Source organism: Oikopleura dioica, chromosome 1 (genome assembly GCF_907165135.1).
Source record: "Oikopleura dioica chromosome 1, OKI2018_I68_1.0, whole genome shotgun sequence".
NCBI lineage: Eukaryota > Metazoa > Chordata > Appendicularia > Copelata > Oikopleuridae > Oikopleura > Oikopleura dioica.
The window spans coordinates 3,332,456-3,344,410 of NC_137291.1; the positions used below are offsets into that span (position 1 = coordinate 3,332,456).

The following is an 11,955-nucleotide window of genomic DNA, read 5'->3' on the forward strand; positions in this document are numbered from 1 at the left end:
ATTATACAGGTTCGCTTACGATTGCGATAAAATTCCGTTCAATTTATCTCCCAGACTGCTATTCGAACTGTCCATGCTACCAGAACTGTGAGAATGGATGCGTTGAGTGCATGAATCCAATCTGTTCATGTGTATCACCCGAAAAAGACAATGCTTTTTATCAACACTGCATTGATGAGAGTCAGAAAAACTTCGGAAAATGTGTGAAAGCATGCGTTGCTCAAGAGATTTGCTACGATGCTTGTTATTCTGACTTCATTGTCTCGTCGAGAAAATGCCCATGTAATGCAGGGTGTGAGCTTGGTTGCCCCTGCGAGTCAGGTTATGATTGTCAACCTTTTATAATGGCCCTTTGTCAAAGCTCTGAACCACCAAAAATTGATTTCGGTTACGTTATATCAGCTGATGGAAATTTCAAGGATTTGTTTCTTGATTAATTAATTGATTCATTCACGGAAAATAGATCTTTAAGTTAAACAGAAAAAAGGAAAATAGGTTTTATACAAGTCAACAAGGATCGTTCATTGAAAGATCTGGACATGCCGTATTGAATGGAGAAATGTTCATATTTGGTGGTCTTCAAAATCCGAAAAAAGTAATTGAAAAAAATTTTATTTACTTAAAATATTGTTAATCTTAGATTGGTAAAATTGATGAATGCAATTTTGTTGACACTGGGATGAAGCTTATCAATGACTTTTTGTCTAACTCTGGAGCACTTGTGACCGTGCATGAAATTCACGATGAAACAATTTTGTGCCGAGGCGAAATTGAATGCGAGGGATTTGACGGAGTATCGTCGAAGCCAATAGCATCAACGAAAGAGAAACATTTCTTTAGTTGTATGGCACTTTATGATTCACAGCCCATAATCATCGCTGGAATCGCTTCGAGTTCGGTCGAAGCTCTTGCTGTAACGTAATGAAACAAAAAAATATTTGATGATAAATAACAATGTTAAGGGGCTGGCAGACGGAAACCAAGCATCCCTCTGGGACTATTCGAGGCACAACTTGCGTTTCTCTTGATCATGGAGTTCTCGTTATTGGAGGTTATGTAGATTCGCACCAAACCAAAGCATATTCTTACACTGATTCTAAGTGGTCCATGATTGGTGAAATGAAACAGGTAGAATGGAATTTCATCGTCAATAGAATTTATCTTTGAAGAAATTTTATGGAGGATCAATGATATTATTTGACGATTTTTTTCTGGTATTTGCTGGAATAGGTGGCGGGTAAGGAACAGGAACAATCAAAAAATATTAATTATTGAGGTCATTTGCCGTTGAACGCGCAGAATGGAATGGTGAAAAAATAACTTCTTCTGAGGTTTTATTCCATCATGAAAATGGATGCTACAGGCCGATAGTCTTCGAGACGTATCCTGACCATTGTGAAAATTTCTGTTCCGATGATTTCTGCTATGTTTAGCGAGAGAATGATGAGCAATAAAAAAGTGAAATCATGGAAGAAAATATCAAGATTCGATTCTCAATATTTTCCACTGACCGTATCATCATGTGCCTAAATGTCAAAGTAAATATACGTATTTCTCTCCCCAAGAGGTGACCAAACAAAACGGTGTTCATGTCGTGCAAATATTCAACAATCAGAAAGCCACAAGTGAATGTCAATCTCACGCGTCCGCTCACGTCATTTCATTTCGGTAAAAAGAAATTTATACAGCCCCAGCAGCGACAAAATCGTAAAAATAACCTCTTTCGAAAATGGCGTAAAATATCACAAAAAATGGAAAAATATTTTTTTCAAAACAATTTTTAGCAAGATTTTTTTTTGAAAATTCACAAAATCAAAAAAAAAAGCGAATAAATATTTTTGACTTTATATTTTTCTTTATATAAAGGAAATAATAATATTTACAGAAATAAACAGGAAAAAATACTCTTATTCTAAACAGGCTTCCAAAACCGGCTCAAATTGTAAACTTCTTGAGCTCGCATTCGTTTTTTGCTGTTTTGGCTCGATCAATTCTAGATCTTCAAGATTCAGCCTCGACAAGAACTTCGAGGAGGAGGTGGAGGAGGATGAACACGTGACGTCGGAATTGCACTGGCGAAGGGGGCGAGCGTAGATGGCTTTGGAACGGGAAAGTTTTCGGTGAGTTCGGACGATTTTTCGACCTCGGGGCGCTTCGTCGGAGAGTGTCAGGTGGGAGAGATCGAGGTTGCCCAAATCTGAAAAAGGGGAGTTATGGTTTTGGCTCAAAAAAGGTTATGATTCATTTTCATTGTTTCTTATTAAGAATAATTCAATCGTATTTTAAGGGTATCATTCTGTTAAAAAAATTTTCTTAAACTTGGAAATTTCGAGTCGAAACATAAATATTTTTAAGTACAAAATTTTAAAAATTCTTTTTTTTTTCTTTTAAAAATAAGCCTATATTTACCTGATATATCCGAGCTCGTTAAATCCGAACTTGTAGAAGACGCGTCATCGGACTTGACTGACTGGCTGATGCTCATTGCCGCTCGAATTTCATGAAACATAAATTCCTTCTTTTTTCTTTTGTTGCTTTGAGGTCTTGTCGCTTCGATTTGCTGGTTTTTCTTCGATTTCAGAACTCGGCAGCGCCGCCAGAATTCCTTGCTCCGAGGGGTTTTCTGATAGTATGATTCCTTTCTGACAGCGATTTTTGATTCAAATATCTTCGTTTTTGTCGACCTGAAAAATTATTAAGGGCTTCATCAATGAAAATAATAACTTAAAAAGTAATATTAAATATCCTTTAATTTATTAAAATAATTCGTTAAAAATTATTATAATTATTATTATTATAATTAAAAATTATAAGGTTTCATCAAAAATATGTAATTTAAGGGTGTCACTTGGTAAAATTTGAGAAAAGAAGCATTTTTCTTACTTTTTGCTCTTGATATTTTTTCTTGATTTGTTACCTTAAATTTTTTATTTTTTGATAATCTGCTTATTTTTTGTCTTCTTTTTAGTTTTCTTTTGAGATAATTGAAAATTCGAAATCTCTGTTAAAAAATTCTTGCTTTTTTATTGATTGAAAATTTTCGTGCACGGAAAAATGATAATTTTCTCCTAGTCCGTTTAGTTTTTTTTTTCTTTCTTCGTGTAACTCGGATGAGCTCGGTGGCGACGCCTTGACGTCACGTGACGACACTTCAAATTCGATCGAGGCTTCTTGTGACGTCACAGCGCTCATCGACCGAAACAGACCCCCACTGACTTACACAATCAGTATCAGCTTTATCAAGAGATTCGATGGCTTGATTCACTCTCCTCATTCTGAAGCAGAAAAATTAAGGGTATCTCCACGAAAACAAAAAATATTTAATTCGCTTAAAATTCGAGATGAGAGCTTCTTTCTTAGGTCCCAAAAGAAATTAAGCGGGCAAATATTTCTTGGATGCCCTTAAAAATTGAACGACAAATCGTTAATTACAGTCATCAGTAACAGTTAGATAAGTTATCTAAGATAACGTAAGCATATTTGAGAATCGACCAAATCAATACTGCGATAAAAAGACAGCTTTCGACGTCACAAACTTAAGGAGGTCTCTCCGCACATTTGGTAAAAGCGTTTGCCAATGCATTTATCATTTTGTCACTCAGATTGCGTCACTCTGACCCATTGAAAATGCCCGTGAAAATGCACCCTGATCATAAAACAACGAAAATTATCGCCGAACATAAATCATCATAACCCGACAGTCAAATAAAATGAAACTTGAAAATTCTTCCGGCATTAGTACTTTTGAAAGCAAGATTTATCTGACTGCCCTTTCAAACAAGAATTCAAATTAAAAGAAAAAATCATGGAAATGGTCCTCTAAAAACGTCAAATTTATGATTTCGCTTCCTACGAAAATGAATCAGAAATAATATGACGCTTTTTACGTTAATTTCCTACGAAAACGCGAGTCTTTGGTATGAATTAATATTTTTTCCATTGAAGATTTAAAATAAATTTGAAATTTTCCGCTGAGACAGAATGTGTTAATATCGAATTTTGCGAATCGCATAAAATCGTTCATTTCTGATCCAATATTTGCGCTGGTAAAGGACATGTTTAAAAACTCTTCCATGACAATTGAATTTTTCTCGTTCTTGAGAGAAAATGAAGCTGTTTTCATTCTTGTTCTTTTCTGGTCTGAGGGCGAGTCTTGTGCCCAAAAATGACACAACAGAAGTTTGCTACGAAGGACTCGGTTGCTTTGACAATGAGTTCCCCTGGGACTGTCTTTATGCGCAGGAATGGGACTGACAATAAGGGCATCAATGAGATAAAATAAAGATACTACCAAATCATTTTTCGAAAAGCTGCGAGTAAAATTTTATCATTAAAAAGGGATGGTGTCTGGAACCGACAAAAAAATTCGACAAATTTTGCGTAGACGGCTACTCGGCTGCTGATTGGCCGGTTTGCTGAATCTAGGCTTCTGATTGGTTGAAAATTTCAACGCAAAATTTGTCGAAATTTTTTTGTCGATTCCAGACACTTCCCCTTAAAAAAGTGGCAATAATCAAATTTTCAAAAAAAAAGGTTATCAAGGTGACACCCTTATTTCGAGTTTTTTTTATATATTATCCTCTTAAAATTAAAGCCTAAGGCTATAAGCTATGCATTTTAACCTATTATTTAAAGGTTTTGATTTTAAGAAGATAATATGAAATAAAAAAATCGAAATAAGGGTGTCACCTTGATAACTAATTTTTTGAAAATTTGAATTTAATCCTTATTTTTCTGATACTTATCAAAAACCGTCAGAAAACTGAGCGGGTAACGGGAAATGAAGTTTGTCATTGACGTAAATTTACGCTCCATCCTTCGAATAACGCATGTTTTCAAAATAAACGGCCCTGTTCCCTTACGAAAAAGCGCTTGCCAGGAGACCCAGCAACGATGATGTTTTCCTACCGACTTTATACAGAAGTTGACAATTATGACGAACTAGATTATTTTAATCCGGTGAGTGGAAAATCGAGCGCCGAAAGGACTAAAATAGAAAAAGTCGAATACGTCAACGATTTAATTATTTCTCCGCCTCACTGAGCAAAAAGCGATATTGCGATTGATACACCATGTGGAAAATTGAATACCCTCTTTTCACATGTACCACATGACTTGATAAAACTCGTGTATCGCATACGTAGTTCTTTGATGAGACATCTTGAGATTTCCACATGATTTGCTACTTGAATCTCAAACGCAAAAAAATTATCAAAAATTGCGAAATTTGCTAATAATGCGAAATTGCGAGATTTGAAAAAAACTGCGAAATTATACAAAATTGCGAAACTTGTCAAATTTGCAAAAAAAAGGCAAAATCTCCAAAAAATGCGAAATTTCCAAAAAATGCGAAATTTCCAAAAAATGCCGAATTTCCAAAAAATGCGAAATTTCTAAAAAATGCGAAATTTCCAAAAATGCGAAATTTCCAAAAAATGCAAAATTTTCCAAAATTTTCGTAGAGCTTTGGTAGCTTGTGAGCTTCTAGTACTGACAAAAAAAAAATAATTAAATTATAAATTTATTCATCCGAATTCATTTACATCTGTAGTCGCCAAATGTCGACTGGACGGCGAAATCAAAGATCTTGCTCGCGACGCATGGCTGGCATGATTCGGGCACAACTGGCTGGCTTAGAGACACAGTGATGAAAGCAACGCAGCTTGATGATTACCATGTTGTCATACTTGACTGGGAAGGAGAAGCATCTTCGATCAATTACGTCGAATCGGCGCAGAATGCACGGGTCGTCGCTGCTGCTGGAGCGGTTCTGCTCTCAGACGCTTTCAACAATGGTACGGTAGACAAATAATTTAAAAGATTTATTAAGATTTTTGAACGAATAAAAAATTGGGATGAAATATGGGGTGGCCTCGGGAACCGACAAAAAATTTCGACAAATCTTGCGTGGGCGTCTACTCGGCTTCTGACTGGCCGGTGGGCCAAATCCAGGCTTCTGATTGGCTAAAAATTTCCATGCAAAATTTATCGAAATTTTTTGTCGGTTCAAGACAACTCCTCTCGAAAATCGGGGTTGTTCTAGATTTAGATATCAAGAAGCATATTTAATATTAAATTACTTTATATAAGATATTAATTCTTTGATTAAAATTGATAAAACGTAATTGTTTTCAATCTCTTCGATCTTCATTTGGAGGCGCAAATTTACCAATTCTATCCATTAAATTTTCAAATTTTTATAATTCAAGGAATTCTTGCTGAAAACATCCACATAACCGGCCACAGCCTTGGCGGTCAATTAATGGCATTCCTCGCCCAAAGATTCCAGACAATCACTGGTGGCGCCAAAATCGGCCGATTCACTCCCTTGACGCTGCCGGCCCCTTATTCGATGAATGCTCCGCTGAAGCTCGAGTTGACGAAAGCGACGCTGATTATGTCGATTTTATTCATACCGATTCTGGACGGCTCCCAGCGCTTTCGATGGAAGAAGCGGTTGCTTACGCGGGTAATCAAAATTACCAATTGATTATCATTTTTCACAAAGCGTTTTTGAAGATTTTTACGTGAATGATGGGCGCCATCAGCCTGGATGCCCGACTCCGTCCTTGGATACAAATTGTGAGCATCAGCGAGCAGGAATCGTTTATTTTTTCCAAAAATGTTTTATGTAAAAAATGTTTGGAAAAAATCTAATAAGTTCAAATTTGGGTGAGTTCTTTCGACATTTCCTGCTACGCCTGCCCTTGTGAAACCTTCCAAAATCTAGAAAACGGCCTCTGCTCCAGTAAGCGAACAACAATTACAGTAACCCGTCATTTTTTTCATTCTAGACAACTGTCGGTTTAACGCGATCGGATTTTACTCCCAAAAACCAGCTCAGAAGACCACTTATTTCATCGAAACAACCGATAGAAAACCATTTTGCGTTCAATAAAATCTCTGAAATCAAGGAAGAAAATTTCAGAAAAAAATATTTATTCACAATTTATATTTTGTTCAACAAAGTTGGCTTCTCTGCGCCCTAGCAGCTGCGAGCCGCGATTCTAGATCTTTTGCCCGTGCGCTTTTACAGTAAGTCCTTTTTACAGAACTGTTTCTTGTCGAATTCGCGAAATCGCGTTCTTGTTTTTTCGCCTTTTGATAGATTGCAATTTTCTCCATCGTTTGTGCCAGAAGATCTTCTCGGTCGCTCTTGATTTTCCCGATTTCTTCGCGCTTTTCTTCCTCTTTTCTCTTTAATTCTTCGCGGAGAATCGAAAGTCTTTCCTGCAACTCAACGATGGACATTTCGTCGAGCAATCCATGACCAGCGCTTGAAATTAAATCAACTTGGAGCTTGTATTGGCGATCTTCGAGGGCGCGGCGCTGGAAATCCTTGATTTTCGATATCAATTGCTTCTTTGCTTCCATTTCCGCAGCTTCTCGTTGCGCTTTTTCGGCAAAAAGTTCTTCTCGGTGTTGACGGATTTCAGCTGCGATTTTGTGTTTTTCTTGCTCAAGGCGTTCTCTTATCTGATAAAGAGTAAGGGTTAGGGTTAGGGTTGGGCCTTACATTTGCCAGGTTCTTATTCGCTTCAATTATTTCTTGAATCCGCTGAGCAATAATTTTCCGTTCTTTCGCCGTTTTCGCTGACTAAATCGAACTTTCGTTTTCAACATTTTTTTCATGACAAACCTTTTCTTCGAGAAGCTCTTGCCATTCTCTTCTCAGATCATCTGCAAGATCGTGTTTTCGTTGAATTTCTTTCAGGTGATTCAGAACCGCCATTTCGCGCGAAAGTTTTGCATCGAGAATGTTTTCTTCGAGCCGATTTTCTTGTTCTTCTCGGTCTTTTTCGAGCATTTTTTCTTGCCATTCCGTGAAAGGTAAATCATCAGCCCCGCCTGAAAAAAATAAATAGTGAAATGAACGACAGGAATACCCTTAGAGGGGGCTTTTTTCTTACCCTGAAGAAGAATTTCTAGTTTTCGGAGATTTTCTGTCTCTTTTTTCGTGATAATTTCCCCCGCCCTGAGAATGCTAGCCGCATTCTCTTTATTCTTATTCTTCGGCTCTGGAAAATCGGGCGAAGGTTGCGCGAATTTTCGATTGAAATCCAATTTCCGCTGCTCTTCGACAAAAATCAACCGCATTCGCTCTTTTGTCTTGTCGCTCTTGTCGACATATGCGCAAGAAAAAGCATTGAGATCACTCTCTTTAGTTTTCTCCTGAATTCGGACGAGGCGTTCGTGCTCTTTTTCACGAACGAAACTCCCGCGAAGATTTTCGGGAGTTTCGTATGTTGTTGCTGGAATCGATGTTCGGAAAGTGCGGCTTTCGTAAACTTCTTCTTCCTTTTCCAGAGGGACAGATTTGTTCAAATTTCGGGAGAAGGGGACTGGCTTTGTCGGAGCTTTTTTAATGAAAGTTCCATTCGATTGTGACTAAAATATTGACTTGGTAAAATTTCGACTCGAATTTTTAATTAAAACGGAATGACATTTTATTCAATACCTTTTTGATAAGTCTTTGCTGAATCCCTTGATAAATTCTTCGACTGTTCTTGATCGGCTGAATCAATTTTTGTTCGACAAATTGCTTGTCCATTATTCTTATCCATCCATTCTTGAGTTTCTTCAAATAGCTTTCTTCAAGAAAAATGTCCAAAAAGGCAATGCCTTGCTCTTGCTTCAAAGTTCCGAGCCATTGAAAGATCAAATCTGCTACTTCCGCGTTGAAAATGCATAAATAGCCGATCACTTCTAGTTTTGTTCGATCTTTTTTGAAGAAATTCGCTTCCAAAGAGAACAGAAGCTCTTTTGAAAATGTTGAAAACGGCGAGAGAATTCCTTACCAGAGATTTTCCGAAGAATTGATTTGAACTGCGCCATTCCAGAGAAAATCTCAACTGCCAAGAACTCTTCTTCATCTGAAAATTGAGAAGCATTTATTTTTTCGCGTAAATAATTCTCTGGATCTACTTCAAGTTTGTAACCATCGCAAAGTTCTATGATAAAATCAAGAAGATCTCTAGAAGTTTTCATTTCGCGCTTGGATTTTCGAGAATGACGCATAGATTCAAAAGCAACTCAATTCGTTGCTAGGGGACAAATTTCTATCTGCATGGTTTTTCTTTTCAGACTTTTTCAATAATTTTTTTTAATTACAGTAAGATACTTGCTGCTCGTTTTGGTCGGTCTTCAAAAGGGTAAACTTTGGTCCGGAAAATGGAAGAAAAATTGATTTTCGTCCAATTTGATAAGTTTTCGCCTTTTCCTAAAGAAAATTTCCCGATGGCTGGAGTAAGGATTCTTCGATTTTTAAAATTCGGGAGTGAATGAAACAGAGAAAATATCGCTAGCGCAGTCTTTTTCGTATCCTCGGCTCCGCTAATTTCGCATCTTCGATCAGCATTTTGCAAACAGACTTAAAAATAAGAAGTTAGAAGCTAAACGAGGTGCTGACCTTGAAATTGGTGGAAGCGTTTTTGAGCTTTTGCTTGATTTGAATTGCCAGTTTTATGTCTTCTTCACTTTGCTGAATTGTCGATTTCAGTCTTGTCGTTTGAACCCGATGAGCAGTTAGAGCCCGCTCTAGTTCGCGGATTCTATGGATAGTGTCAAGGTCACATTCTTTTTCGGACTGCTGTTCGTCCAATTCGTCCTCCAAGGAGCGATATTTATTCACCAAGCCTTGGATGATTCTTCGTTTTTCGCTGTTTTCTTTTGACAGCATCTGAAATTCTCAATTTATATCAGTTTCCCTTGGTCATAGAGGGTACCTGAATAGTGCCATCAACGACCGTTTCCGTCTTAGGCAGCCTCATATCTTGATAAGTCCTGGCTAAGCACTGGTACTCTTGAAACTGATTTTTGAGACTCATCGCTTTTGTCAGAGAAACCCGAGCTTTCGGGTCAATTTTGAGCAGTTTCTTTGAAAGAACCGCGTTTTCTCGAACAACGACTCTAGAATTGAGGATTTTTGATGTTTAGAAACTTATTTTTGCTTACTGGTTAGTTCGTTCAAGCTGAAGTTTTGAAACTTTTCGAAATTTAACGACCAAATCACCAATTTTATTTCCAAGTTCTGCTTTCTTAAAGAACTCGTTAGCTAGTTTCACGCGTTTTGGCATACTTTTGCATGAAATCCGATGAGTTTATTTTTATCTGTATCATAAAGGGTGTCTCTGAAGAGAATTGTGTTGTCTTTCAGGAGTTTCTGCTGATCGAAGATTGCTGTTTGCAGCTTTTTTCGTTCCAAAGCTAGAACGGATTTCATTAAAAAAACAAATTAAAAAAATTACCCAAGGGATAAATATGATTTCTCGACTGCTTCAGTCTCATTGTTTCTTGCTTCATCCCGCCCTGAAATCAACAAGGAAAGAGACGACATCAAATCGAAACGACTCAAACCAGTTCAATTCCTTGATCCTTGTTTTCATCCTCTTGTCGTTGATTGAGCTTATTTTCCTCGCCTTCTCTTTTTTCCTCGATTTCTTCATGAGTATCGACGGCCGAGTCGATGAAGTCTTCTTTTTTGATGATTTGATTCGTCAGTAGGGTTTCTATTTCTTCTCGCTGCTCGAGAACTTCCTTGAGCTTCGATTTCGCATCCTAAGATTATGATTAAACGAAATTTTATAAGGGTATTCAACCTTTATCGTCAATTCTTCCTGTTCAAGAGTGTTCCGAAGCTCGAGTAGAATTGCTTCCCTATCAGCTATTTTCTGCCTTATCAAGGTTTTTATTTATAAAATCTTGAAATACGTGACAACTTTGAAACCATTTTTCCTGTACTGATCATGAGTCAACTTCGGTTCTTCCTCAAGAACCCGTTTCTTGTTCTTTTTCTTCGGCATCTCTTTTTTCCGGCAAGACTGAGGCACGTGCCGTAAAAAAATAAGGCTCTTTGTCTCTACGTACTTCAGTAGTGTGCATTTCACCCAACAATAAACAACTCAACAATTCCGCAAAGTCTGCCATTATGATAGACAATCTTTGGTGAAGGCCTTTTCTGTACTACCTCAAACCGGTTTCACTCCGGATTATTGATAAATAAGTTATTTAAAATAACTCAATAATCGGACTCTCATGCATTTTGTTCCGAATTCATATTTTATGAATCAGAATTCCACTTGTCTTTTTTGAAAAAAAAATTATAAAAGCAGCTTCGAAAGAATTTTATCGTTTGATTTTAGCACACTTAGAGAAGAACATTTTTCAGATGAGGTTATTTATGGTAATACGTCAGTTTATGATTAGGACAATCGATGACGTTTTTCGCCATAAAATGGGATTTGCTCCGAAATGATTGTGAATTGATAAAAATTTCAATTTTTTACGTATATATTTTCTCAAATTCCTGATATAATCGTGAATGTGCAGGTAATTATTTTCAGCAAGAAAAAGCAACATGAAAGCTGCTGTTGGTGATTAAAGATAATAACCTCTGCCGGATACATTGTCCATTTCTTTGGTGGCAATTTATCTCACTATAGTCCACGATTTATAGATCTGTCACAATTATAGAGATTTCAACCGTAAAGAAAACAAACCTCAAAACGACATTTTACGACTCCGATTTCATTTCCACGATCATAAATAAGCACAAAATATGCAAATTTTGTTCGTATTTTTGTCATAAGAGCGATGGAAGCGACGAGTCCTTGTAATGAAAAATACTGCGTAACTTGTGATCGGTTGAGAACAGAGGGAAGAAGAGTCGATGTCTGTGAGAGACTATTGGCTCAGAAAAATTGCTGCTCGATTTATTTGAATGGCAGAGGTAATGATTTAACCCTAGCCCGGCAAAACGCCATTTCGACTTTTTAGGAACTCTTTTTACAGCATCAATGATAAAATGCCATCTCCACGAAGCTATCGACGATAATGGCTCATTATCTCCGTCAGAATTCGATGAATTATACGAGGCAGCGAGTGCTTGCGATGAAAAATGTGTGATGATCGCAAACACTAAAATTCTTTCCTTTGGCGTTTTTATTTTGGTTTCAC

The 11,955-nt window shown here is 37.1% G+C and overlaps 4 protein-coding genes across 4 annotated transcripts; 1 reads left to right on the forward strand and 3 right to left on the reverse strand.

Annotated features, from left to right (window-relative positions):
* Nucleotides 1–1,827: 1,827 nt before the first annotated feature.
* LOC145710858 (uncharacterized) lies at nt 1,828–3,059 on the reverse strand. The gene is made up of 3 exons (XM_081788565.1): nt 2,918–3,059; nt 2,410–2,684; nt 1,828–2,197 (listed from the first exon to the last, which is right to left on the reverse strand). The coding sequence occupies exons 2-3, from the start codon at nt 2,507–2,509 to the stop codon at nt 1,908–1,910; spliced, it is 390 nt and encodes a 129-aa protein (XP_081644691.1). The 5' UTR covers nt 2,510–2,684; nt 2,918–3,059; the 3' UTR covers nt 1,828–1,907.
* Nucleotides 3,060–4,848: 1,789 nt separating this feature from the next.
* LOC145709816 (pancreatic triacylglycerol lipase-like) lies at nt 4,849–6,923 on the forward strand. Its single transcript, XM_081787522.1, has 6 exons — nt 4,849–4,959; nt 5,552–5,795; nt 6,210–6,469; nt 6,520–6,598; nt 6,660–6,748; nt 6,795–6,923. The coding sequence occupies exons 1-4, from the start codon at nt 4,894–4,896 to the stop codon at nt 6,529–6,531; spliced, it is 582 nt and encodes a 193-aa protein (XP_081643648.1). The 5' UTR covers nt 4,849–4,893; the 3' UTR covers nt 6,532–6,598; nt 6,660–6,748; nt 6,795–6,923.
* Nucleotides 6,924–6,960: 37 nt separating this feature from the next.
* LOC145711578 (cilia- and flagella-associated protein 99-like) lies at nt 6,961–8,988 on the reverse strand. Its single transcript, XM_081789269.1, has 6 exons — nt 8,799–8,988; nt 8,459–8,760; nt 7,911–8,388; nt 7,640–7,848; nt 7,517–7,597; nt 6,961–7,476 (listed from the first exon to the last, which is right to left on the reverse strand). Exons 1-6 carry the CDS (start codon nt 8,986–8,988, stop codon nt 6,961–6,963), a joined length of 1,776 nt encoding a protein of 591 aa, XP_081645395.1.
* A 238-nt stretch (nt 8,989–9,226) lies between these two features.
* On the reverse strand, nt 9,227–10,673 carry LOC145710956 (uncharacterized). Its single transcript, XM_081788667.1, has 7 exons — nt 10,599–10,673; nt 10,357–10,557; nt 10,248–10,308; nt 9,955–10,206; nt 9,726–9,909; nt 9,410–9,679; nt 9,227–9,370 (listed from the first exon to the last, which is right to left on the reverse strand). The coding sequence occupies exons 4-7, from the start codon at nt 10,074–10,076 to the stop codon at nt 9,302–9,304; spliced, it is 645 nt and encodes a 214-aa protein (XP_081644793.1). The 5' UTR covers nt 10,077–10,206; nt 10,248–10,308; nt 10,357–10,557; nt 10,599–10,673; the 3' UTR covers nt 9,227–9,301.
* Nucleotides 10,674–11,955: the final 1,282 nt, after the last annotated feature.

Coding starts and splice junctions, on each gene's coding strand:
- LOC145709816 (XM_081787522.1), top strand. CDS start 4,894: ATGATGTTTTCCTACCGACTTTATACAGAAGTTGACAATTATGACGAA. Junction 4,960..5,551: donor AACTAGATTATTTTAATCCG/GTGAGTGGAAAA, acceptor TTACATCTGTAG/TCGCCAAATGTCGACTGGAC. Junction 5,796..6,209: donor CTCAGACGCTTTCAACAATG/GTACGGTAGACA, acceptor TTATAATTCAAG/GAATTCTTGCTGAAAACATC.
- LOC145711578 (XM_081789269.1), bottom strand. CDS start 8,988: ATGAAAACTTCTAGAGATCTTCTTGATTTTATCATAGAACTTTGCGAT. Junction 8,761..8,798: donor AATTCTTCGGAAAATCTCTG/GTAAGGAATTCT, acceptor CATTTTCAAAAG/AGCTTCTGTTCTCTTTGGAA. Junction 7,477..7,516: donor CGAATAAGAACCTGGCAAAT/GTAAGGCCCAAC, acceptor ACTCTTTATCAG/ATAAGAGAACGCCTTGAGCA.
- LOC145710858 (XM_081788565.1), bottom strand. CDS start 2,509: ATGTTTCATGAAATTCGAGCGGCAATGAGCATCAGCCAGTCAGTCAAG. Junction 2,198..2,409: donor AACGAGCTCGGATATATCAG/GTAAATATAGGC, acceptor CCCCTTTTTCAG/ATTTGGGCAACCTCGATCTC.
- LOC145710956 (XM_081788667.1), bottom strand. CDS start 10,076: ATGCCAAAACGCGTGAAACTAGCTAACGAGTTCTTTAAGAAAGCAGAA. Junction 9,910..9,954: donor CAGCTTGAACGAACTAACCA/GTAAGCAAAAAT, acceptor CCTCAATTCTAG/AGTCGTTGTTCGAGAAAACG. Junction 9,680..9,725: donor TCGTTGATGGCACTATTCAG/GTACCCTCTATG, acceptor TGAGAATTTCAG/ATGCTGTCAAAAGAAAACAG.